Source organism: Mizuhopecten yessoensis, unplaced genomic scaffold, assembly GCF_002113885.1.
Source record: "Mizuhopecten yessoensis strain PY_sf001 unplaced genomic scaffold, ASM211388v2 scaffold7763, whole genome shotgun sequence".
In the NCBI taxonomy this organism is placed as follows: domain Eukaryota; kingdom Metazoa; phylum Mollusca; class Bivalvia; order Pectinida; family Pectinidae; genus Mizuhopecten; species Mizuhopecten yessoensis.
Window position 1 is genome coordinate 270,293 of NW_018407210.1, and position 26,385 is coordinate 296,677.

At 36.2% G+C, this 26,385-nt stretch overlaps 1 protein-coding gene across 1 annotated transcript; it reads right to left on the minus strand.

Moving 5' to 3' along the window:
• On the minus strand, positions 1–26,357 carry LOC110454324. The gene is made up of 9 exons (XM_021503774.1): positions 26,348–26,357; positions 22,576–22,687; positions 15,241–15,404; positions 10,918–11,024; positions 9,194–9,343; positions 3,702–5,358; positions 2,946–3,124; positions 1,098–1,686; positions 1–559 (listed from the first exon to the last, which is right to left on the minus strand). Exons 3-9 carry the CDS (start codon positions 15,335–15,337, stop codon positions 222–224), a joined length of 3,117 nt encoding a protein of 1,038 aa, XP_021359449.1. The 5' UTR covers positions 15,338–15,404; positions 22,576–22,687; positions 26,348–26,357; the 3' UTR covers positions 1–221.
• Positions 26,358–26,385: the final 28 nt, after the last annotated feature.

Below are 26,385 nucleotides of genomic sequence, written 5' to 3' on the forward strand. Positions count from 1 at the left end.
TGATAACCCATCAAACACTGGCTTGATAGTGTGAAAATCAGATTAATGCTGGCTGAATTTAATGAAGTTCAGCTGTATACATGCAAAGGTTAAAATATTTCAAAAAGACAAAAGTATTAGCCATCCCTTTGAAAAATATCTCCCCTTATGCTGCTCCCTCTACTTCATGACCATCTGAGAATGTAAAAGTCCCTCTTGACAGCTAGCTTCATTAAAGAGGATTAACCTATCTCCTCTGTGTCCTCTTGGCTTTTTTCCTCCTCTGTGACCTTGACTGGTATTACAGGATTTTCAGTGCCCCCCTGACCCTTTGTTTTCCCTGTCAATTGGACTGGCTTAAATGAATCGACTGTGTCACCTTGACTTTTTTCCTTTGTTAGGACATGAGCTGACGTAATAGGCTCATTCTGACCTGTAATAACCTGGCCTTGTTCAACAGGTACTATCCAGTCTGATCCTTCAGTAGTTTGGGGTGTAGCTGAGTCACTATAGCCTCTGGACAACCTCTTCTTCCTATTATCTCCCTTGTTCTCGACTTCCTGTTGAGAATGGCTTCTTCCTGTTAACAGACATACATTTATAAGGATAAGGACAACAATTCTTCAAACCTGTGTTTTATATTGGGGTATCAATGTAAACATTGATTTTATCTGGTAAATAGTCTATTACAGAAAAATTCAGCATATGTGCCTGATTTGCTAAAACAAACCACTTCACTAGTTCATTAGTGAGTGTAAATGTAGATATTTTTCTCAGGCTATATATTTTGAGTATTCACTCACACCAGGCTTTCGCAATGTAATAAGTTTCCTAATGTGTATGTAGTTCATTTCACACTGAGTTTACAGTAAGTCTTATTTTTGACTAAGGACTCATAAAAAGAGGTCCCAGGCTTGCATTAGACAGTTGCTGTAATTGTTTGACCCTTGCTGTATAGATGTGTATGTAGTTGTCAATATTATTACAGATGTGCTGACCAAACCATCACCTTGTGTAGGGATTATTTGTTGTTTTAATTTTCATATCAATAATTTATCTTTCATGCAACATTTACTCATCCGCATGAACTCTCTTTCACTATGAATTTTCATAATCACCTTCTACTTTGGGATGCCTCTTCTTTTTCTTTGGAAGTATTTCTTCCATCAATTCTTCTAAAGATACATCCCGGGAAAGACGTTTTCTTCGGGAGACTAAAGATCCTGAACTGTGTGATGGCATCCTTGGTCGTGTAAGATCCTCAGACAAGTCTACCTTCATTTCTATGTAAGATGCATCACTAGATGGTTTTGAAAAGACATCTTCTGAAGATCCCGACGTATTTGATGTCATCCTTGGTCTATCAAGAATCTCAAACGATTCTTGTCGGGACAAATGGCGTGAGGTAGAACTACGGATAGAACTGACACTACTACCATAGCCGGAATCCTGGTGAACATATCTGCCTTTAGCCTTGGGCGCTGGAGCTGTGAAATTAGGGGTGTTATCAACAGTCTTCTGAGCATCTACTGGTATCTCCTTTAATGTTTCTGTCTGTGCATCCTGAAATGTGTCTGTCTGTTCGTCTTCAGAACTGCTTGTCTGCGGGTCAGTAGATAGTGCATCACCACTTGAAATCTCTTCATCACTGTTTAGTGAAATGCCATCATCAGAGTAGTCTGCACTACTCATCTGGCATTCCAACTGCTGTTAAATTACAACACAAACATACCTGTAATGCTAATATATTTCTGTAGGGCTTTTTTACATGTTAGTAGACCTCAAATAGTGCCTAGTAATACAATAAAAGTGTTATCACTTTTATCTAACAAAACAAGTTTTTTATAGGTAATTTTCATTTAAATGTAAATCCAAAACAAGAGGCCCAGAGAGCCTTAATAAACTACCTGGTATGAAGTAACCTACATGTAAATAAAACTGTACATTTCATAAAACATATCTGACCCTATGTCTTGGAATGTACATAAAGTCATTGTTTTTTTCAAAGTCAATAGCCCTTTACCGTAGTAAACTACAGACCAAACACCACAATTCTAGCCTTCTTGATTTTTCAGAAGTTGTTAAATTCTATTTCGATAAATTTAGACCGTGAAAACAGGCAAAGCCAATTTCCCTCAGGAAGAAATTAGCTATTAAGTCAATTTCCCCTCCCCTGCAAAAACCAGTTAGCCAATTCTTCCTTCCTTCAAGGTATTCCTGCTGTAACACCAGTGTTTTCTACTTACCAGGTATTCCTGTTGTAACACCAGTGTTTTCTACTTACCAGGTATTCCTGGCGTAACACCAGAGTTTTCTACTTACCAGGTATTCCTGCTGTAACACCAGAGTTTTCTACTTACCATGTATTCCTGCTGTAACACCATAGCTTTCTACTTACCAGGTATTCCTGCTGTAACACCATAGCTTTCTACTTACCATGTATTCCTGCTGTAACACCAGTGTTTTTTACTTACCAGGTATTCCTGCTGTAACACCATTGTTTTCTACTTACCAGGTATTCCTGCTGTAACACTATAGCTTTCTACTTACCAGGTATTCCTGTTGTAACACCATAGCTTTCTACTTACCAGGTATTCCTGCTGTAACACCCTTGTTTTCTACTTACCAGGTATTCCTGTTGTAACACCATAGCTTTCTACTTACCAGGTATTCCTGCTGTATCACCAGTGTTTTCTACTTACCAGGTATTCCTGCTGTAACATCAGTGTTTTCTACTTACCAGGTATTCCTGTTGTAACACCATAGCTTTCTTCTTACCAGGTATTCCTGCTGTAACACCTTTGTTTTCTACTTACCAGGTATTCCTGCTGTAACACCAGTGTTTTCTACTTACCAAGTATTCCTGCTGTAACATCAGTGTTTTCTACTTACCAGGTATTCCTGCTGTAACACCATAGCTTTCTACGTACCAGGTATTCCTGCTGTAACAACTGTTTTCTACTTACCAGGTATTCCTGCTGTAACAACTGTTTTCTATCTTTGTCTGTTCTGTCAACAGCTTTCACATGGAATTTCTTGATGTCAGCATATTCTGCATGGCTTGTGGCCATCCCTCCATTCTTTATCTTCAGCATTGTTTGATTATAGTAATTGACTGATTCTTTGAGCAGTCTCATTCCCTGGTCTGTAAAAGTTAAAATTATATTAAAGACTATATTACTGTGTACATCATTTAATCAAATTATTTTCAATGCACAAATTGTATTAATGACAGGTTTGATAACCTCTAATGGACCAATAACCCCCCCTGCCAACAGTCCGACCATACTTGTTATATACACACGTGTAAGTCCCCTTGGGCAAAGGGATTCTTATACAGATTTATTTTATCTCTTTATCTGCAATAGTGAGGACATTTTAATACTGGTCTCTCTAATTCCCTTGTTTGATCCACTCCCTCTGCACCTTCAGGCAGGTGAGCTTAAAACCAAACGCCTTATTGTTCGCTTTAATACAAAGACTATTATAAAAGGATATCCGATGGGACAATAAATTATGATTTACATGTATATTAATAGTTTAATACAATTGAAATTTATTTATCAGATTTACTGCGAATAAAGTCACAAGAATAGTTATAATCTTCAAATCATGATCAGGATAACTTCGCACTGTGAATTATCAAAAAGTAAACAATGGGTTTGGACTGATGAAACTATATAAAGCAGTTATGTGAAAAATATGGGTATGTAAATACAAACCAGTATCATGGTCTCGCATCATCTGGTCACCCCAGTTATACAGAATACGAGCCACATTATTATAACTCAATGTCAAGTCCACATGTGGTTCACACACAATCTTTTTTTGTACTTCCAGACATCTTTTAGCATCAGATCTTGCTTCCTCATACTTTTTTAACTGAAGATACAAAACAGATCTGTTTCTCAGTGCTGAAGCATGGGATTCTGTGTTATCCGTGCCACGCATTCGTCCTGTTGCTATTGTATTGCTGAAATGTTCTAGTGCCTCGTTGATATACCTGTCGCAGGATGACTGGTCCAAAGTCCTGTCAATTACATCCTTCAGCAAACAAACAGCACGGTTATTCCTGAACAGGTCGACATCTGGATGGTCATCTCCTACACCAGGAGGTCTCCTGTGTGATGCCTTTTCTATTGCTTTTTCATGAAACAGCCTGCATTTTTCATTGTCATGCTGGTAGTAGTAACAACCAAAGTCATTGTAAACATTGGCAAGTATCATTGTGTGTCTTGGTTCAAGACTTCCACAGTCCTCTAAATACTCCCTAGCTTTTTCCAAGTTGTCCCATACCTTTTGACGTATTTCAACTTTTTTGAAGTACAATGCCTTTCGATAGTAGTAGTTTCCTAGTGCTTTTTTCATACTAGCTTGATGCGATCTCCTCGGTCTGCTCATTACATCAGCAAGCTTTTTCTCTGTTTTACTTATAATGGCGGGTATGCCTGTAGTGTCATCCATTTCTATCAACAGCTGGATGTAGTAGCCATGGAAATCGAACCACATTTCAATGTCATTATTACGTTCAGCTCTTTCTGTAACCCAGCGAAGCCAGGCTAGCTGGCCTTTTTGTGAAAGCGTACGTCTTCCAATCTCCGAAATTCTGTTTAATGTGTCCAGATTAAAGGTTCCAGCCTTAATATCAGAATCTCTTCTTATTTCTGAGATAACTTCAAAAAAGCTATTAATGTGCACATTGTACTCTCTCAAATGAGATTCAGCATTATAAAAAGAGTTTTCTTGTTCCTTTCCGATTATTGTAATAATCCTTACCATATATTCAAAAAACCTGATTCTTGCAGACCTCATTACATCAGAAAATTGACTTTTCTGCTTGGAAAGAAATTCAAACACCAAGGGGTGAAGGGAGTAAAGTACACTTCTGTTGCTGTCTCCCAATTCCGGAGGTCTCGGCTTCCTGTTCTGGACCACGTCTCCTTCTGTCTGAATGGTCAAATCTTGGACCTCAATAAGATGACAGCTTTTCAAACGGAATACATTCATCTTTGTCATCAGATCTTGTGACTTTGGGGCATTGTCTTCCATCTTTGTCATCTGATCTTGTGACTTTGGGGCATTGTTTCCCTTTATAACAGCATTGGCAGCCTGAAGGTCAAAAGATGAGGTCTTAAACAAGGTCAGCTGCATCAGAATATTCTTCATGCTTTCTTCAAGTCTGTCAAAACTCTCCCGAAGGCATTTCTCCATGCCAACCATAGAGAGTTTTTCAGCATCGCTCCTCAGATGTGCAATCACCTCAGTTGGTTTAACTTGTCTAAAGCAGTTTTTCAGAATACTGCATATTGTACGTAAAGCGAGGGGGTTTCCATCAGTCAGGATAACAAGACTGTCACATTCGTCATCTGACACCAGACCCTGCACAATATATGGAGGCAAACTTTACAACCAAATAATAGATCATACCAAATAACCATTCAAATCATATTGTGACCAAAAGAACAAATATTCTATGTTTCACTTTGCTGGTAAACTATTGATTTTTAATATTATGACAAATGTAGAATCATCATTTGTTTGAAGGTGGTCAAGCAGTGGTTTAAAAGTTCAAACAAATGAATAAGATAAGATTAAGATTTGAAGACAAGAATTCATTCTAACTTTAGCACTTGTTTTGCCTTAAATCTGGATGTCAAGGTCACAGTGATCTAATTACAATGCACTTTACACCTTGTGTGGGTGATGTATGTATACTTCAAGTTTCACCTTTAAGTTTACAACAATTTAACTGAAAATTTTGCACTTGTTTGACCTCTTATATATTCTATTAATTTGAAAATGTAACAGGAAGAGAGTGATCAAGTCACAGAAAAGTAGTTCTTCATGATGTAGAGTATTCCTACTCCTACTCCTAGTGTAGAGTATTAATACTCCATACATATCATTGAAGAAAGTGGACATGAACTTATAAACTGATGAACAACAGAATGTTTATTCTCACAATTTTGACACTACCTTCATTGTAAAATCAAGGGTTGGTTTTTCAGATAGCTCCAACAATTCTTATGGTCCATAACAGTAGACTATTCCAACAATTATTGCACTGTTAACATAACTATCAATTCCATTTATATTTTGACAGTTGGCTATTCCAACAAATAGTCTTTTGGATTAATACCCATACGTCGACTATACCTACAAAATCTACTATGTCGACTATACCTACAAAATCTACTATGTCGACTATACCTACAAAATCTACTATGTCGACTATACCTACAAAATCTACTATTTCGACTATACCTACAAAATCTACTATTCCAACATCACTGACACAAACTTCACTGTGAAGCCAGAGTTGAGTTTTTGTACATTACCTAATTATTTAAACAATGCTGACTAATCCCACATTTTTGACCAGAGACGCATAATACACGTCTTTGTTCCAACAAATTCAACTTTTAGTATTCTGGCAAAATATATATATATATATCAACAAAACAGCCTAATAGAACAATAGTAATTATTTCCACTCATTTAAGTAATTCATGAATACCTACAGCAGATATTTACAAAAAAATATTTTCAATTTCAGATATTATGAAGAAAAAGAATTGAAAAATGAAAATTTCATAGAAAAAATAGACAGAGTCAAACTCTACAAATATTGTCTATCTGCTTCACTTAATTATAACTACCGGGTTATTTCAAATACTGCGACCATATAGGCCATTGTTGTCATTGTAGGAAAAGTCGGCATTGTCTGAAAAGTCGGCATTGTTAGCTAGAATAGCCAATTGTACACTATTTTGAATGTGGGAAACCTGCATATTCGAAGGTTGGCATTGTTGGAAAAGTTTGATGTGTTGGAAAAGTTGACCATATACAATTTTGGAAATAGCGACATCGTCAGAATAGTCAACCATATACTATACTAAATGTTGTCGCCATAGGTCGGGGGGGGGGGGGGGGGGGGGGGGGGGTTGTGTATTAATAGACTACATTTTAAACATAATTTCAATATTTATCATAGTCAACAATCAATAAACAGAACTATATCAGACTTGACCTAAAGAGAGGAGTTTGTTTCCACCAGGGATTGAACCAGTGACCCACTAGTGCTTCCTAGTCCTTCACTCTACCAATGGAGCTTAAGTGAAATTCCACTCTAGTATGAAGCTTGGAGAAGTCAACCGTAATCCTCGGTACAATTAAAACCTGACACAGGGTACCAGGTATATTAAAACCTGACACAAGGTACCAGGTATATTAAACCCTGACACAAAATACCAGTTATATTAAAACCTGACACAGGGTACAAGGTATACTAAAACCTGACGCAGGGTACCAGGTATATTAAAACCTGAGACAAAATACCAGGTATATTAAAACCTGACACAAGGTACCAGGAATATTAAAACCTGACACAGGGTACAAGTTATATTAAAACCTGACACAAGGTACCAGGAATATTAAAACCTGACACAGGGTACAAGGTATACTAAATCCTGACACAGGGTACAAGGTATACTAAAGCCTGACACAGGGTACCAGGTATATTAAAACCTGACACAAAATACCAGGTATATTAAAACCTGACACAGGGTACCAGGAATATTAAAACCTGACACAGGGTACAAGTTATATTAAAACCTGACACAGGGTACCAGGTATATTAAACCCTGACACAAAATACCAGGTATATTAAAACCTGACACAAAATACCAGGTATATTAAAACCTGACACAAAATACCAGGTATATTTAAACCTGACACAGGGTACAAGTTATATTAAAACCTGACACAAGGTACCAGGTATATTAAAACCTGACACAAAATACCAGGCATATTAAAACCTGACACAGGGTACCAGGTATTTTAAAACCTGACACACTAGGGTACCAGGTATATTTAAACCTGACACAGGGTACCAGATATTTAACAAACAGTACACTTATGTCAGGTATATTAAAACCTTACACAGGGTACCATGTATATTAAAACCTGACACAGGGTATACGTACCAGGTATATTTAAACCTGACACAGGGTACCAGGTATATTAAAACCTGACACAGGGTACCAGGTATATTAAAACCTGACACACTAGGGTACCAGGTATATTTAAACCTGACACAGGGTACCAGGTATATTAAAACCTGACACAGGGTACCAGGTATATTAAACCTGACACAGGGTACCAGGTATATTAAAACCTGGCACAGGGTACCAGGTATATTAAAACCTGACACAGGGTACCAGGAATATTGAAAAAAGACTACGACTTTCTGTGGAATGGCCATAACAAATTTTAACAGGCAGCCATCTAATAATATAGCTATATTATTCTTGTCATTTATCACAAAATAATACTTTAACAAGGTTAAGTATTGCAAGGCAATCCATAGTCCCCCACTGGTAATGATTTCTATATTTAACAAACAGTACACTTATGTCAGGATGTACTTTCTGCTAAGAAAGTATCCTGATACATACATCTTCCACTTCGCTTTCCCAAGATGTCCTTGTACACCAAATCTGGTAACTCCAGGTGAAAAAAGCTAGAAAATATTCCCCGAACACACTTTTTCAAAAGTTAAGGTCAAAGGTCAAGTCATAGGTCACAGTGACCTAAATCTTTCACTCTGCACTCAGCCATCCAAAGATGTCCTTGTACACCAAAACTGATTACTTCAGGTAAAAAAGAATAGAAGATATGCCCAGACAAACTTTTTCAAAAGTTAAGGTCAAAGGTCAAAGCATAGGTCACAGTGAGGTCATAGTGACCTAAATCTTGCACTCTGCACTCCGCCATCCCAAAAAAGTCCTTGTACACCAAATCTGGTTACTCCAGGTGAAAAAGGATAGAAGATATGTCCCGGACAAACTTCTCGGACGTAAGGACGTACAGACGGAGTGCAAACCTATAGTACCCCCCCCCCCCCCCCCCCCCCCCCCCCCGGAACTAGTGGGGGCTAACAATAGAGATCTAATGGCAAAGTTATTATAATAGGAAATCTGAAAAGATCCACAGCACATTTTCTACATATTCCGACAGAATCTCTGGAAAAGAAAGTGTGGATGGTCTTACAGACAGATGAACAAACAGACACCACAATTTCTATATCACACAACATGACAATTACTCTAAATTAACCCAGAAAAACATCAAAGGCATGAATTTATGAGAATTATGACACAGACTTTGACTTGGGTGAGTTTCTAATATCTTAAATGATGGATGGTCTTGTTACCTTTGGAGTACACTTCCTGATAAGTTCCTTCGCGTGGTGTGTCTCTAACTGTTGTACCTTCACCGGCCTCATTAACTCCCTCAAGTCTGATATGGTCGGTCCAGACGTGTCACACTGGAGGTTTACACGGCTTGTGATGATCACCCTGACCTGCCATCATCAATAACACATCTCGCATAAACACAGGTTATGCCTTGTTGATTTCAAATAATTATTTAACAGTGTTTTAGTTAGGATTAAAATCTCTGAATCCCTACGGTAGAAGAAGGATTTTAAAGGTTTTACCTCTATTTACCCTATTGGGCCCCGCCCCTCTGCAGTATGGCATAAGCTCACCATGGTCCTTCAGACCAGGTGAGCCAAAAAGTATACAGGTGGGGTAATGACCATAATTTAATTGTAAATTATTTCTATATGCCTCCCAAAACTTCATTGTTGCCCTGGTACAGCTTACAAATAAATGGAAAAAAATTTGATGTGTAAGAAATAAATCAATGCAAGAAAACGCCAATGGCGATATGGCCAGATTGCTACAGTACATTTAACGTTCATACTACCGTATACGCCGTCGAAATGAAGGTCAATCCTTATATTTACATCATAAACAATGTCAAAATGCAAAACAAAGAAAAAACAAACATTTGAAGCGGGTTTCTACAATGGTAACTACGGTAGCCGTGATTGCTAGAGTAATATAGTTCCAGTTAATCTACATCGATATGTTGATAAACTTAGAAAATATGCAGTGAACAAAACTATTTTTCTTCTTTTCAGCACTTTTGAATTTTTAATTCAGTAATATTAGTAGCACTTCAAACATATTTATTTATTTATAAGGGTCGTTATGTACACGCATTGACACACTGTCTGGCAGTGACGCGGTCAAACGTCGCAAAAGGAAGCCGCCATTGTTTGCTTCACCATCAAAGAATTTTGAATATGTATCCATGGAATAAGAATTTAGCCAGCATCCCTTTGTTGTATGATAAATCAGACATAATGGATCCAAAATATGTTCCATGTTTCTAGATGTTGAAGAACCAAACAATGGCTGTCACCAAACAGTTATTGTACTGAAGTGTGAACAGCGCCATGTTTGAAACAGATATCAATCCACAGAGCCTTTTTTTCATTGCGTATACACTAATTTATTTGCAGTCAGAGTTTACTGAGCTAAAAAGGAAGAGATGTAAATATTTTCATGTAAAGCATCACAGGTGATAAGAATCCTTTAAGATACATAAATCATGCAAGTTTAGTTGATGTACAACAAGTAGTTACTTAGTAACAGACCTTAATCATAGTGCAGATGGGGCCTGACCTTAACCAATCTTCTTAACCTGGTCACTGAAGCGGAAAACGTAGGTCAGAACCAGCATCCGAAGCATCGCATGTGATTAGAATCCTTAGATACATAAGCCAGCCATGCAAGTTTAGTTGATGTGGGATAATTAATACCTTGGAAACTGAGCTTAACTATTCTCCTTAACCTAAGTGCGGACGGACGGATGGACGGACAGACGGACGGACAGACAAACGGACATCGCCAATCTATATGCCCTATAATCATGTTGCAATCAAGCCAAAAATGCCTCCAAATGAGCACTATTCATATTTTTTTAATACTTATATTATAAACATGTTTATAATACTTATAAACACCTAAGGCTGAGTAAGTGGAGATGGGAAATATGAAAAAAATATCAGGAAACTAAACATTTTACCTTGCATTTTTTCTGTAACTCCTTCAAAAGTTTTTGGACAAAGAGCAGAAATTCTTTTTCATTTTTGTTAATTATGTCGTCAACATTATCAAGCATGACGATCGTTCCTGTAATGATAAAAATATCACAAAAGTCACAGTTTTTAAAACACTGGTAAATAAGATATTTGATATTTAATTATGTAACATTATTTTCTTCTTATTTAAGTTAAATCATTTTACTTTGACATCACAGAAATAAAAAGTCCTATTTGATATTTCAGATTTTTTCAAAGCCTTGAGTTACTCTCAGGAAGGTCTTGAGTTTAAATGATACACCAGTGCCAAAATTAAATCTGTATAAATAACAAACAAGAGGCCCAGAGGGCCTGTATCACTCACCTGGAAATGTTAGCAAAATTGAAGTTAAAATAGCCATATGTTGCTGGAAGTATACATGTATTACATTTGGTCAAAATACCTTCACCCCAACGGAAGAAGAAGGATATTAAAGCTATTCTTCTATATCCCTTATTGGGCCCCACCTCTCTGCCCCAAGGAGGGGTCAGACCCACCGTTTATACAAAATTGGTTCCCCTTCACCCAAGGGTGTTTCATACCAAATTTGGACAAAATCCTGTCATTCCTACAGTAGAAGAAGCATTTTGAAGAATTTGCTATGTTTCCCCTATTGGGCACTACCCCTATGCCCCCAGGGGGGCCACTGCAAATCACCGTTTATACAAATTAAATCCCCTTGGCCCAAGGATGCTTCAGACTAAATTAGGATAAAATCCTTTAATCCCTACAGTAATAGAAGGTTTTTGAATGTTTAACCTCTATTTACCCTATTGGGCCCCACCCCTCTGCCCCCAGTGGGGGCCACACCCACCGTTTATACAAAATTGAGTCCCCTTGGTCTAAGGATGCTCCAGACCAAATTTAGTCAAAATCTACTTGGCCGTTCAGGACTAGTAGCATTTTATAGGAAAAGTTGAAGGACTGACAACGGACGGACGATGGACACTGCGGTATGGCATAAAAATCAATGTAAATTGGTTGTAAATGTCCCTTGCAACCTTTTAGTGTTGCTAAAATGTTATCTGACACTGGCAGATATGACTTATGTTTTGTTTTTTTCCCATTAGATAAGCACCAGAATGAAAAGAACTTTTGTCAATAGATAGAATATAGGACTTTTTGTCAATAGATGGAATATAGGACTTTTTGTCAATAGATAGAATATAGGACTTTTTGTCAATAGATAGAATACAGGACTTTTTGTCAATAGATAGAATATAGGACTTTTTGTCAATAGATAGAATACAGGACTTTTCTGTCAATAGATAGAATATAGGACTTTTTGTCAATATATAGAATATAGGACTTTTTGTCAATAGATAGAATACAGGACTTTTCTGTCAATATATAGAATATAGGACTTTTTGTCAATATATAGAATATAGGACTTTTTGTCAATAGATAGAATACAGGACTTTTCTGTCAATATATAGAATATAGGACTTTTTGTCAATATATAGAATATAGGACTTTTTGTCAATAGATAGAATACAGGACTTTTCTGTCAATATATAGAATATAGGACTTTTTGTCAATATATAGAATATAGGACTTTTTGTCAATAGATAGAATATAGGACTTTTTGTCAATAGATAGAATACAGGACTTTTTGTCAATAGATAGAATACAGGACTTTTCTGTCAATAGATAGAATATAGGACTTTTTGTCAATAGATAGAATACAGGACTTTTTGTCAATAGATAGAATACAGGACTTTTCTGTCAATAGATAGAATATAGGACTTTTTGTCAATAGATAGAATACAGGACTTTTTGTCAATATATAGAATATAGGACTTTTTGTCAATAGATAGAATATAGGACTTTTTGTCAATAGATAGAATATAGGACTTTTTGTCAATAGATAGAATACAGGACTTTTTGTCAATAGATAGAATACAGGACTTTTTGTCAATAGATAGAATACAGGACTTTTTGTCAATATATAGAATATAGGACTTTTTGTCAATAGATAGAATATAGGACTTTTTGTCAATAGATAGAATACAGGACTTTTTGTCAATAGATAGAATACAGGACTTTTTGTCAATATATAGAATATAGGACTTTTCTGTCAATAGATAGAATACAGGACTTTTTGTCAATAGATAGAATACAGGACTTTTTGTCAATATATAGAATATAGGACTTTTCTGTCAATATATAGAATATAGGACTTTTTGTCAATAGAAAGAATATAGGACTTTTTGTCAATATATAGAATATAGGACTTTTTGTCAATAGAAAGAATATAGGACTTTTTGTCAATATATAGAATATAGGACTTTTTGTCAATAGAAAGAATATAGGACTTTTTGTCAATATATAGAATATAGGACTTTTTGTCAATATATAGAATATAGGACTTTTTGTCAATATATAGAATATAGGACTTTTTGTCAATATATAGAATATAGGACTTTTTGTCAATATATAGAATATAGGACTTTTTGTCAATATATAGAATATAGGACTTTTTGTCAATATATAGAATATAGGACTTTTCTGTCAATAGATAGAATACAGGACTTTTTGTCAATAGATAGAATACAGGACTTTTTGTCAATATATAGAATATAGGACTTTTCTGTCAATATATAGAATATAGGACTTTTTGTCAATAGAAAGAATATAGGACTTTTTGTCAATATATAGAATATAGGACTTTTTGTCAATAGAAAGAATATAGGACTTTTTGTCAATATATAGAATATAGGACTTTTTGTCAATAGAAAGAATATAGGACTTTTTGTCAATATATAGAATATAGGACTTTTTGTCAATAGAAAGAATATAGGACTTTTTGTCAATATATAGAATATAGGACTTTTTGTCAATAGAAAGAATATAGGACTTTTTGTCAATATATAGAATATAGGACTTTTTGTCAATATATAGAATATAGGACTTTTCTGTCAATAGATAGAATACAGGACTTTTTGTCAATAGATAGAATACAGGACTTTTTGTCAATATATAGAATATAGGACTTTTTGTCAATAGATAGAATATAGGACTTTTTGTCAATAGATAGAATACAGGACTTTTTGTCAATATATAGAATATAGGACTTTTTGTCAATATATAGAATATAGGACTTTTCTGTCAATAGATAGAATACAGGACTTTTTGTCAATAGATAGAATACAGGACTTTTTGTCAATATATAGAATATAGGACTTTTCTGTCAATATATAGAATATAGGACTTTTTGTCAATAGAAAGCATATAGGACTTTTTCAGTTTTCAAAAAGGAGAAATACATTGAGTTTATAATGATCTTAAAATACTTATAATGATTGGTTGGTCAGGTGGCACAGTGGAGAGCACTCTTGTCTTTCACCAAGATGGCTATGCAAGTCCCATTTCGGACATGAAATGGTATTTGTGTCAATGGCCTGACCACTTGGGTATTAAACAGGTACTCCAGTTTGCTCCCACAATAAGAATCTCCACACCATCCGGGCCAACAGGAGTAATTAATTTAAGCATAAAATAACATCTACGAATAGAAAAACTTGTAATACTTTGACGTTGAATTCATTATGAAATTGTGAAGCAAGACAAGTCTACAGCAAACTAATACACTAACAGGTCATCAAGAGCCCTACCACCACGGTCCATTTATAGTAACAGCGACCTTGACCTTGACCTAGATAGAACGAGCTGTGTGTGCTTTGTGACACACTAATAGTCATTATTATATAATATATAAACAACATGTATATGTCTATTTTAGAATAATAACAACTTAAATATATCATTCCTGTTAGCCTGAATGGAAGCATGCAGGGAGTCTATTTGTGGGAGGACACAAGAGTGACCGGAGAAAACCCAAGGGGTCAGGCAGGTGATTCAATAGATGTTCATGTCTGATTGGAGAGTCTAACCAAGCTGTCTTGATGAAAGGCAAATGCGCTATCAACTGCGCCACCTGACTACCCAAAGTCATTATCACAAATACGCATGTATCTAGGAAATTTCATGAAATAAAATTCAGCTCTTGAAAAGTTACAGCACAGGGAAGCAGTGTGTTGATTTTAATTTTGACATCTGCTGTGACCTTGACATAAAGGATAGGGACCTGTGTAAAGCATGCACCACACACCACAAGTCACGTGATGTATAGGATATTTTGTCAAATAATTTTCAGCAGTTTTGATGTAATTGCACAGACTACATGTGAATGGATGAACAGACTGACAAGGTAAGGGTATATAATCCTATACATGGTAGGGGTCATAGCTATGGCAATACTACTGACTGCGGTTGATTCTGCCGAGCTGGTCTAAAATGGTTGCTTGCAGCTTTATGTCCATGGTATCCTGTAGGCTGTTATGTAGATCCTCTGATGAGTCCATGCCATCATCTTTCTGTTGCAGTTCCAAAATTATGTCCTTAAACAAATCCCCCAGCGAGTCTTTCTCCCTGAAATACAAGTGCATACAAGCCCACTTGTTATGTTTTGTTTTTATATGAAACAGACAGAGGGATTTCAAGAATTTGTTTGGTAAACTTTTTGTATGAATGTTTAGTTTCTTTTATAACTACAACCTTTCGGCAATCTTGATAGAACTTGTTATCTTGCAGCATTTCAAATATTACGAATATATGTTCGATTAATCATGAAATGTAAACACTCAAGCTTCTGACAATAAACCATCATTGCATGCCACTTGTAGGAGCAGAAGCAGATTAAAATCCATGGTTTGCGACAATGACAATAAACATGCATTAATGAAATTATTTTTTGGGCATATAATTATTTTGATGTGATTTTATTTATTGAAAGTCCTGAATAATCATTTTTCCTATCAACAAAATGCTAATTTAAGTAGGACCTAAGGATCATCTAGGTCAGATTAAGTGAAAATTTCTTCATCAATATTCAACAAATATGAAGTTTAATGATTTATCTACATATTTCCCCTATTGAGCCTCATCCCTACTCCCAAGGGTGGCGACACCTTCTGTTTATACAGTGACAATTTCCCATATGGCAAAACGGTACTATGTACAGAACAAATTAAATTAAAATCATTTTACCTATATACTCAAGCAGTCAGATTTTAAAAATTACCTATATTTCCCCCTTGTGCCCTAACCCTGAACTGCCCATAGAGAAGCCGCACCCTTTATATATACATGGTTGAATCAAATTAGGCAAAGGATACTGAGCAATTTGAATTGAGTCCCTTTTGCCCAAGGATGCTCTACACAAAATTTGTTTAAACTCTCTCAAATCATACTAAAGGAGAAGGATTTTAATCTTGTATTACTAAGTTCCCCCTACTGGGCCTCGCCCCTCTGCCCCAGGGGATGGGGGTATCAAACACTCCCTTTTAATGAAATTGGGCCCCCCTTGCCTAAAGATGCTCTGGACCAAATAAGTTTAAAATTCCTTTAATGGCAGAAAGAAGAGGAAGGATTTTAAAAATTTGTCTCGATTTACTCTATTGGGCCCTGTCCCTCTGCATCTATAAAGATGTTCAGGGGTTTCAAAAAGGGCCAGCATGCAGTAGCCAGTAAATTTGTACCTGTTGAAATAAGTATCATCACCAAGTAATGTGTTACGGTAGATGTTTTATTGTTGACATGTTTAGGTAGGCTAGGCCTACCATCATCAGAGCAATTTTACACCACATACGTACACATATGTATAATAATTAGTATGAAACTTTACTCGGGTATTTAAAGCTAAACATAGGATATAGTTACATGTAACCTCATTATAAGTATATTTCATGGACAACAAATGTTGTAATTAATACAGTAAGGCGGGATTAAATACAGTTATCTAGTGTTCTCGAAGTCATGCGTGGTAATATTGTTCTTGAACAAAATTTAATCGACGAACGTTTTAATACCTGCTTGCTCATTCAAGTGTGTACTCCTCAGATTATCATCATGACATCACATATGTAAAATCTTTACAATAGAGTGCAACACTAACATATCAGTCTGAGCACTGTTTTTATTACAAAGCTATTTGATTTCGGTCACATCTAAAGATAATTTGTAGGTCTAAACCAGGGAAACATTGGGCTCCCAAAAGGGTAAAATAAATGTCAGATAGTTCCGTTATTGATTTTGGTAACCGGTTTGTGGTCTTCAGACCAAGTAACCACGATTAACTAGTTAACCACAGACAACTCTCCATGGAATGCATCTCATGGTAACTTCTAAAGAAAGCTTTATTCTGCTTTGTATGACATTGTTCTATCAAAGTGAGGTTTTGGTTTAGACCTACTTACTATGTATTTAATGTGTAACACAAGGGGAACCTTATTTAAAATTGGAGAAGATCTGTCTAGAAATTCTTGGGAAATGTTGATAACAACTGGGATATGTATCAAATTTCAATATATTCATATAAAACACAAGCTTACACAGGATATCAAAATGTTATGAAAATACCTTAGTGGCATCATTACTCATTGTATTACATGGATAAATGCCAATTATTTATTAGATAACATGGATAAATGCCAATTATTCAATAGATTACCTGGATAAATGCCAATTATTCATGAGATTACATTGATAAATGCATGGTGTTGATACCTGTCTTATACATTTGCTAGACCACATTAAATGTAATACTAGTAAAGGTCTATACACTGGCATGTTGCTACTAGACCTACGCAAAGCTTTTGACACGGTTGACCATGACATTGTGTGGCAAGTTGAAAATGATGGGTGTGACATCTGTAAATTGGTTTAGATCATATCTGAGTAACAGACATCAGACAGTCAAAATTAACGATATCTACTCGGACCCAGCTACTATTACGTGTGGGGTACCCCAAGGTAGTATTTTAGGCCCTCTTTTATTCTTATGCTATGTCAACGATATGGCAATCAGCATTGATGGAGAATGCAAATTACTATTATATGCCGATGACAGTGTTTATATCCTTTTCGCACATAAAAGCCCAGAAATAATTTCCACGAAACTTGGTGCTGTACTTGAATCATGTGCAGAGTGGTTAGTTGATAATAAGCTTTCGTTGCATTTAGGTAAAACAGAGAGCATGCTATTTGGAACGGATTTTTTTTTAAAATCAAATTGATCATTTTGAATTTGTCGCAAACAATCATACCATCAAATCAACAAAATCTGTGAAATATCTTGGAGCTAATATAGATTGTTGTATGTCTGGCAAAGAAATAGTAGAAAACATTGTGAGGAAATTAAATTCTAGACTGAAATTTTTATACAGACAAAGTAAATGTCTAACTACAAAAACCAGACAAAATTTATGTTCTGCACTAATACAGTGCCACCTAGATTATGCATGCTCCGCGTGGTACTCAGGATTGAACAAGAAAATGAAGAACAAATTACAGGTTTTACAAAATAAAGTTGTCAGATTTATTAGCCAATTAGAACCCAGAAAGAGAATCACCCCCACTGAACTGTCAAAGCTCAATATGTTAAATATAGAATATAGAGTCAAACAATTAAGACTCAATCAGGTGCACAAGATTTTTTATGGAAAATGTCCATCCTACTTAAACCTGAACTTCATAAAAGTGTCAGGTGTTCATCAGCATCACACCCGATAACGTCTTTTTAATTTTGTTGTTCAACCATGTAAAGGGAAAGATACCTGTACTTTTTATTTTAATGGGATCCATGACTGGAATAGTCTGCCTGACAAAATCAAGGATATAAATTCCATATATGCATTTAAGGCAGCAGTGAAGAAACAACTCGCTTTTAAATTTCAAAATTCATGCTGATAACACAATTATATGTGATTGCGGTGGCACAAAACAAGTAGACTTTGCTGGTAGGGGGATCCCCAACCCTAAGAAAACAAACTTTGTGTCACTGCAATCCACATGCTGACGACATCTGTACTGTATTATTTTTGTTATTTAGAAATAGTTGGAAAGTCAAGTTACATATTTTAAGTTGGGCTAACTATTTAAACCTGAACATATATATATGTGTGTTTTTTAGATTATATAGTCATTACGGAATTACTATAGGTACTGACAATAAAGTTAATTTGTTGTCATTCATTCCCTCCTACCAAAATCTTTCCCCATGATCAATATAACATGGACCCCATTGGAAATAAGCTTTCGAGCTTTCATGGGCTATCCTCAGGTTTATAGATCAATGTTTGTGTTGTACTAATTGTATAAATATAATTACCTATATCTTAAAATCAGTTATGAATTTTAGTTTCATATATAATATAATATTTTAAAATAATTCAATATTTTATTACTGACGATAATTTAAGGCATGTAGGTTCATTAATATTTGAGCATCTGGAGAGCTTGTAGGAAGGGGATGCCCAATCACCTGCTCCTTGGACTGCCCCAAAAACCTGTGACATTCTGTTTAATATTTTTAGTAATATATATGTATGTTGTACTGTAATATGTACGTCAACTGTCATGTTACATGTGATGTCTATGATCTATTTCCTGAAATAAACATTATTATTATTATTATGACATTGACACTGAAGAGGTCTACTTCCACATACATGCATACAGAAAACTCTGAAGATTAAACACTTTCCTCAAGTTACATAGTAGTTATTGTTATTCTCAAGATATGACATGGTTATATAATCTGTCCTAAGAGCGCAGTATTTAAAACAAGAGTCCCAGAAGGGCCTGTATCGCTCACCTGTTTCTTTAATTACATGGAGTTGCTGGCGAAATCTTGTGAAGTGAGGTTGACTGGATATTAAGAAGCGATTGAAGGTTTACAATTATTTGACCAATGTGACCTTGGAACTTTGTCCGACTCTATCATACATTGATACTGGCCAAATATCATGACTCTACACCTTTTAGATCTTCAGAAGGAGTCGTTTGAAGGTTTTGACCTATTTGACCCCTGTGACCTTGAAAGTAGGTCAAAGTCATTTTCATTCACAAACATTGTCGAGCTCCATCATAGGATGCTACTGGCCATATATCATGAGTTTAGGCCTTTCGGATCTTTGGAAGAAGTCGTTTAAATGTTTTGATCTTTTTGACCCCTGTGACCTTCAAAGTAGGTCAAAGTCATTTTCATTCGCAAACTTTGTTGGGCTCCATCATAGGATGGTACTGGCCATATATCATGACTCTAGGCCTGTGGGATCTTCAGAAGAACTTGTTTGAATGTTTTGACCTATTTGACCCCTGTGACCTTGAGACTTGGCCAACTTAATTATCATTCGCAAACTTTGTCTGGTTTCATCATAGGATGATACTGGCCAAATATTATGTCTTCAGGCCTTTAGGGTCTTCAGAAGTAGTCATTTGAATGTTTTGACCTATTTGACCCCTGTGACCTTGAAAATAGGTCAAGGTAATTTTTTATTGCAAACTTTGTTGGGCTCCATCATAAGATGGTTTTGGCCATATATCATGACCCTAGGCCTTTCGAATATTAAGAAGATGTTGTTTGAATGTTTTTACCTATTTGATCCCTGTGACCTTAAAAGTGGTCCAACGTCATTTTTATTCGCAAACTTTGTAAGTCTTTATCATAGGATGCTATTGGCCAAATATCATGACTCTAGGCCTTTCAGATCTTCAGAAGAAGTTGTTTGAAGGTTTAGACCTATTTGGTCTCTGTGACCTTAACAGTAAGTCAAAGTCATTTTCATTCACAAACTATTTCGGGCTTCATCCAAGGATGTTACTGGCCGAATATCATGACTGTAGGACTTTTGGAACTTCAGAAGAAGTCTTTGAAACAAAACGTTGACGAAAGAAAGATCTTATCTTACTAGAATGTGAACTGCATTCAATACTAATAGTAACACCAATATTTACTCAATAATTAAAAGAATGATGAAGAAAAATATCAAACCAGGTCAGTCTCAAAATACAACAAACCCAATGAGACACCATTGGGAACCTACTTGTAAAATTTGTGAAAGATCATTCTGTTATTTCTGAAAAGAGCACTTAACAAGCTCTAATTCTCAAAATTCAAAATGGATGTGAAATTTGAGAACGATCCTTTCAGAACTTTCTGAGAAATAGTGCTAACAAGAATTAGTCAATGGTGGACAGACTGCAGACAAACTGTTGATTTGAACAACCCACCAACTGATGATGGTGGGCTAATACAATTGAGGCCCAGAGGGCCTGTATTGCTTACCTGGATCTTTATGCCCAGCAATGGTATATATGGCTATGGGTTGGAGATCTCAACCATTTTAAAGTTATGACCTAGAAGCCAAGTCCCTAATTGAAAGGGTTGGGGCCAGACACAAGAGTCAATACTGATATTATGATTGTGTTCGTCTCTTAATACCCAGCAATGGTTTATATGGTTATGGGGAGGGAATCTTAACTGTATCAAACATATATGACCCTAAAATTAAGACCCTACAGGTGGAGCCAGATCCCAGGGTCAATTATGAAATATGACTGTCTATCTCTCTATGCCTATTAAATGTATTTATGGTTCTGGGGTGAGAATCTAATTTTTTTTCAAAGTTATGGCCCAAACATTCAGTCCCTAGAGTAACGGCCAGACACAAGGGCCAATATTAATATCATGATTGAGTCCGTCTCTTGATGACCAGCAATGATACATATGGATATAGAGAGGGGATCTCAACTGTTTCAGTTCAGATATGGCTCAGGAATGAAGGTCCAAGGGGTGGGGCCAGAACCTTCTGTCAATTAAGCGGGACCTCGACCAGTTCTTGTTGGGTTAAAGTTCTATCCAGTTACCCGGAAAAGTGGTCCCAAAATGTAGGTCAATATTTATTGATTTTCCCGGTCAGAAATGTCACTCCTGACCGCTGTTTGACGCTGTTTGACGGGCCTTTAACACGTGTGACCAGTATACTTGCTATACCATTAAGTGCATGTATGCAATAAACTTTAAATGTTAACATAATATCAACTGAAATTCTGTTGAACGATGTAACTTATCATCCACTGGCAGCTATCTTCTGCATTCTGACCAGAGTGATGCACAGAAATATGTGCATAGCATGAGTGTAAAGTGAAATTACAAAAAATTCCCAGTCTGGTGGCTACAGCGATATGTAGCCAATTTATGACGATTTTGAGAATTTGCAGTGTTTTACAGCTGTATTTACAAGACATAACTATTGATTTATCTTTGTTTATGCATTTAGTGAAATATGTAATCATATTTATATCAAAATAAAGGGCCATTCTTTCGTGGCTGTATTTCATGGCATAGAAAAAAAGGTAACACGGTTTCGGTTTGGATAAGCACACACTGTTATCCGACTGGCAATTAATTTCTAACAGTTGCAGCCATAAATATATAAGTAAATTTTAGTAATTTGATGTTTTCATTGAAAATGCTGTCAAGGTCCCTTTAAATCACCTAAAATCTGTCTCTGCTCATAATGAACTGAAGTGATCTTTCTCAAATTTTACTGGTAAGTACTAAATGGTCTGTTCTGGTGTATGTTGCATTCTGAGAGTGACAGATAAAACCAGGATGGACCTGCTGAGGGCCTATAGTCATCTTTAAGACAAAGAAAAGGTGCTTCCTACAATTCTGAAAGCACACTCACACTCTCCTTTCATCTACTCTTGGTACCATATAATCTGTTAGACAGTTGATGTAGTTTGAGGAACTTACCTGAGATCAACTTTGATGACCTGCCAGTGTTTGGAATAGGCCCAAAGTCGGCGACAAATTTCATTGCCTAGAGTGGTCTTGCCTATGCCTCCAGAGCCCCATATACTCACACCTATAAATCATCAATTATATACTGGATTAATGTTATCACCACACTTCTGTACGGATCTTCAAGGCTAAGTTGTGATTCAAACCACAGAACTTTGCTGCAAGTATAAGAGTTCATTCAAACTGTTTAACTTTAAAAGTTTGTAAAGCCCTCGGGCCAGGTGAGCTCAACTGGATAAGAAAGCAACCATGGAAAATTATTCTTAATACGAATAATACTGCAACTATTTCCAGATATTGGCTCGGTCTCTCAGCAACACCCATCCCTCATTAGGTTCATTTTTTCTGCCCCCTAATTTGGGGTGGATTAACCTCAATTTCCCCTATTGGGCCCGCCCCTCTGCCTCATAAAAGCAACCATCTTTTTATACAAAATTTAAACCCCTTTCCCCAAGGATGCTCTACACAAAATTTGGTTAAAACCCTCCAAATAAACTGAAGGAAAAAGATTTTAAACATAAATAACTACTTGACTCTTCCCCTTTGCTCCCAGGGGGACTACATGCTGTTAAAACAAATTGAGTTCCCCTTGCAAAATGATGCTCTGGATGAAATTTGGTCAAAATATCTCCAATCATACTGAAGGAAAAGGATTTTGAAAATTGAAACCTTTGATTCCCCTTTTGGGCCCCATCTCTCTGCACCAAGAGACGCAACAGTGACACCCTCCGTTTATACAAAATTTAGTCCCCTTTGTCAAAGGATGCTCCAGACCAAATTTGGTTAAAATAACTCCTATCGTAAATATTTTAAAGATTTAAACCTCACACTCCCCTTATGGGCCCTGCCTCTCTGCACCTAAAGGGACCAGACTCTCTGTTTAAACAAACGGTAAAGAGTCTATGGAGCTAGGGCATGGATAACACATCCACACAGCAATTTAATACTAATCTGTAAAATAAAGATGAAAAACAACTGACTAATAATTATTTAATATTTAATAAGTTTGCTGGAGACGGACAAACATGGAAAATAAAAATAGAACAAGAGGCCCAAGAGCCTTGGCGGTCACCTGAGTTATATTATAGGTACTAGTAGCTCAATTTCATTGTTGAGATGTACAAAATGTGGGAAACAACATGCAAACAAAGTGAAATACAATAGCTGTCATGTCACCAAAGGATAAAAACTTTAAAAACTATTCAAATAAATTATTTGCTGTTGAGATTTATACCCTCTCACCAAGGGGGAGCAGAAGAACTGGGGGATAGTAAAATTTACAATTAATGTAAAGGTAATTTAGGTAAGGACCTTTTCTATCCATGAACAGTAAAACATCTGATTCTGATGAAGAAGATTTTTTAACTTTTAACCATAATCCCCATTTGGGCCCCACCCTTCCAGCCCCTGGGGTTGGGGCAGGATCTTAATTTCTCATACCATCTAATTGACATCTGGCATCATAGTCATTCCAACCAATAATGAATAATTTTTTGCTGAAAATGGACAAAATATACCCAAAAGTTTTATTTCCATATATAAACTAAAGTCAACTTTACCCCTCCCCGAAGCAGAAGGGATGGCCCGGGGTAATACAATTGAAAAATAGATGAAGCCCATGACAAAATGTTCATCCATGCACAGAATGTGATTGTACTACGTCTAAGTCTGAAGAAGATTTTTAAAATATTGGTTATTTTTCCCATTGGTACCCCACCCTGGCCCCTGGGGGTTGGGGCAGGAATCCCAATTTTACAATTTGATACCATTTTCCTCCAATGATGATTCTCACCAAGTAAGATTAATTTTCTACTGAAAATTGACAAAATATACCCAAAAGTGTTATTTCCCTATATAAACTATAGTAAATTTTACCCCCTCCCCAAAGGAGAACAGATGGCCTTGGGGTACTGAAATGTACAACTTAAACCAAGCCCCTGATGATCTTTTTATACATGCAAAGAAATTGACTGTAGTACCTCTGAGTCTTAAAAAGAAGATTTTTGAAATATTGGTTAATTTTCCTTTAGGGGACGGGCGCCCTGGCCCCTGGAGTTGGGTTAGGTATCCCTATTTTACAATTTTGTAGCCTCATCTACCAAGGATGTTTCTGATCAAGTTTGAAAAAATTCCATCCACTGGTTCTTGAGGAGAAGTCCAAGATGTAAAAAGTTTACGCACGACGGATAACGGATGACGCACAACACACGACGACGAATGGAAAGCGATCAGAATTGGTCCCTGGAGCAAAGCTCAGATGACCTAAAAAACATGGACCGAAATTGAGAACAGGAGTTAGATGAATTAGCTTTTGTTCCGCGCGTAGAACTCGCCATAATGTTTCCCGACACATCAGGCAATATAAGTAAACATTAAAGACAAATTGAATATGAGATTAATCATAACAGATACATAAATACCATAGTGTAAAACAAGATCTGAATAGCGATCGTACCATTTCTATGGTGTTGATTGTAGTCTCGTAGGTACACACTTGTGCTTATGCACATAACTTATTTGTCAACAATGAGCATCTCGCAAAAACATCCTGATTACAGGCTCTGGAAAATCTAAACTCTGTATGTGGAAGAAGCTAGTATGTTACTACTGAGTAAGTGAAAGTTCACAATCGCAAAATTACCGTCATCCCGTTAAGTTTGGTCTCAGGTGGCCATAGTTGTCGTAAGATGAGTAAACGATAAGATATGAAGCTCAGCTGAAGTAGAGAAGTTGTACTGTAAATCACTTATATTTCACGTTTACTTTATTTCACGATCAGATACCTCATGATTTATTCGCATATAATTATTAAAATTGGCGAACGATGAGAGAACCATACATTACAGGTATGTTACAGTGATATAATTACTCAAAAGGTATATATTTTCACGACGAAGTCTTCACGTTGATTAATGCTAAAATAAATACATCGCGAAATATAAATGATCACTATAGCTTGGCATCATCTAACCGTCACGGCCGTTTACACTGTCACCAATGTACCTGTAAGGTAGCGCGGTGCAAAGTCTACTGCATAAAATACATTTGCAAGTAGTGTATTGCTCGCGTAGATCGTGCCCATACTCCACAATGACAACTCAAAGTACTTCTGATGTCTATATATATCCCAAAATGTACCAAATATAAAAATACATTTTTTGACAGGTTTAACAAAATAATGTATGCTCCCTTCGGATAAACGGATAAACGTATGCGTAAATGTATACGTATACTTTAGGGGCTTATTTTGAAGATCTCTACTAGTAGCGTTTTAAAGGAAAAGTTGACAGATTGACAACGGACCAAGTAAGCTAAAAACAAAGCTAATTAAGTCATCTACTTAAACTTTATATTTACAGTTCTCTACATATGAGACCCCAGAGATATATCAATGGTTATATTGCACTTTCCACATTTGGCAGAGAAGACTGTTTACTAAAGAAATGGTTTACCAGAGTGTTATATTGTTTTTTTTTATAATAATTGTAGTGATAATTAATCTTTCACTTTCAGGTTTCTCCAAATGCAGAGCTCTATTAAAGCAATATCTAAAGCAAACTTTCTCATAACTCACCAGTGACTATGCTGCGTTCTCATAACTCACCAGTGACTGTGCTGCATTCTCATAACTCACCAGTGACTGTGCTGCATTCTCATAACTCACCAGTGACTATGCTGCATTCTCATAACTCACCAGTGACTGTGCTGCATTCTCATAACTCACCAGTGACTGTGCTGCATTCTCATAACTCACCAGTGACT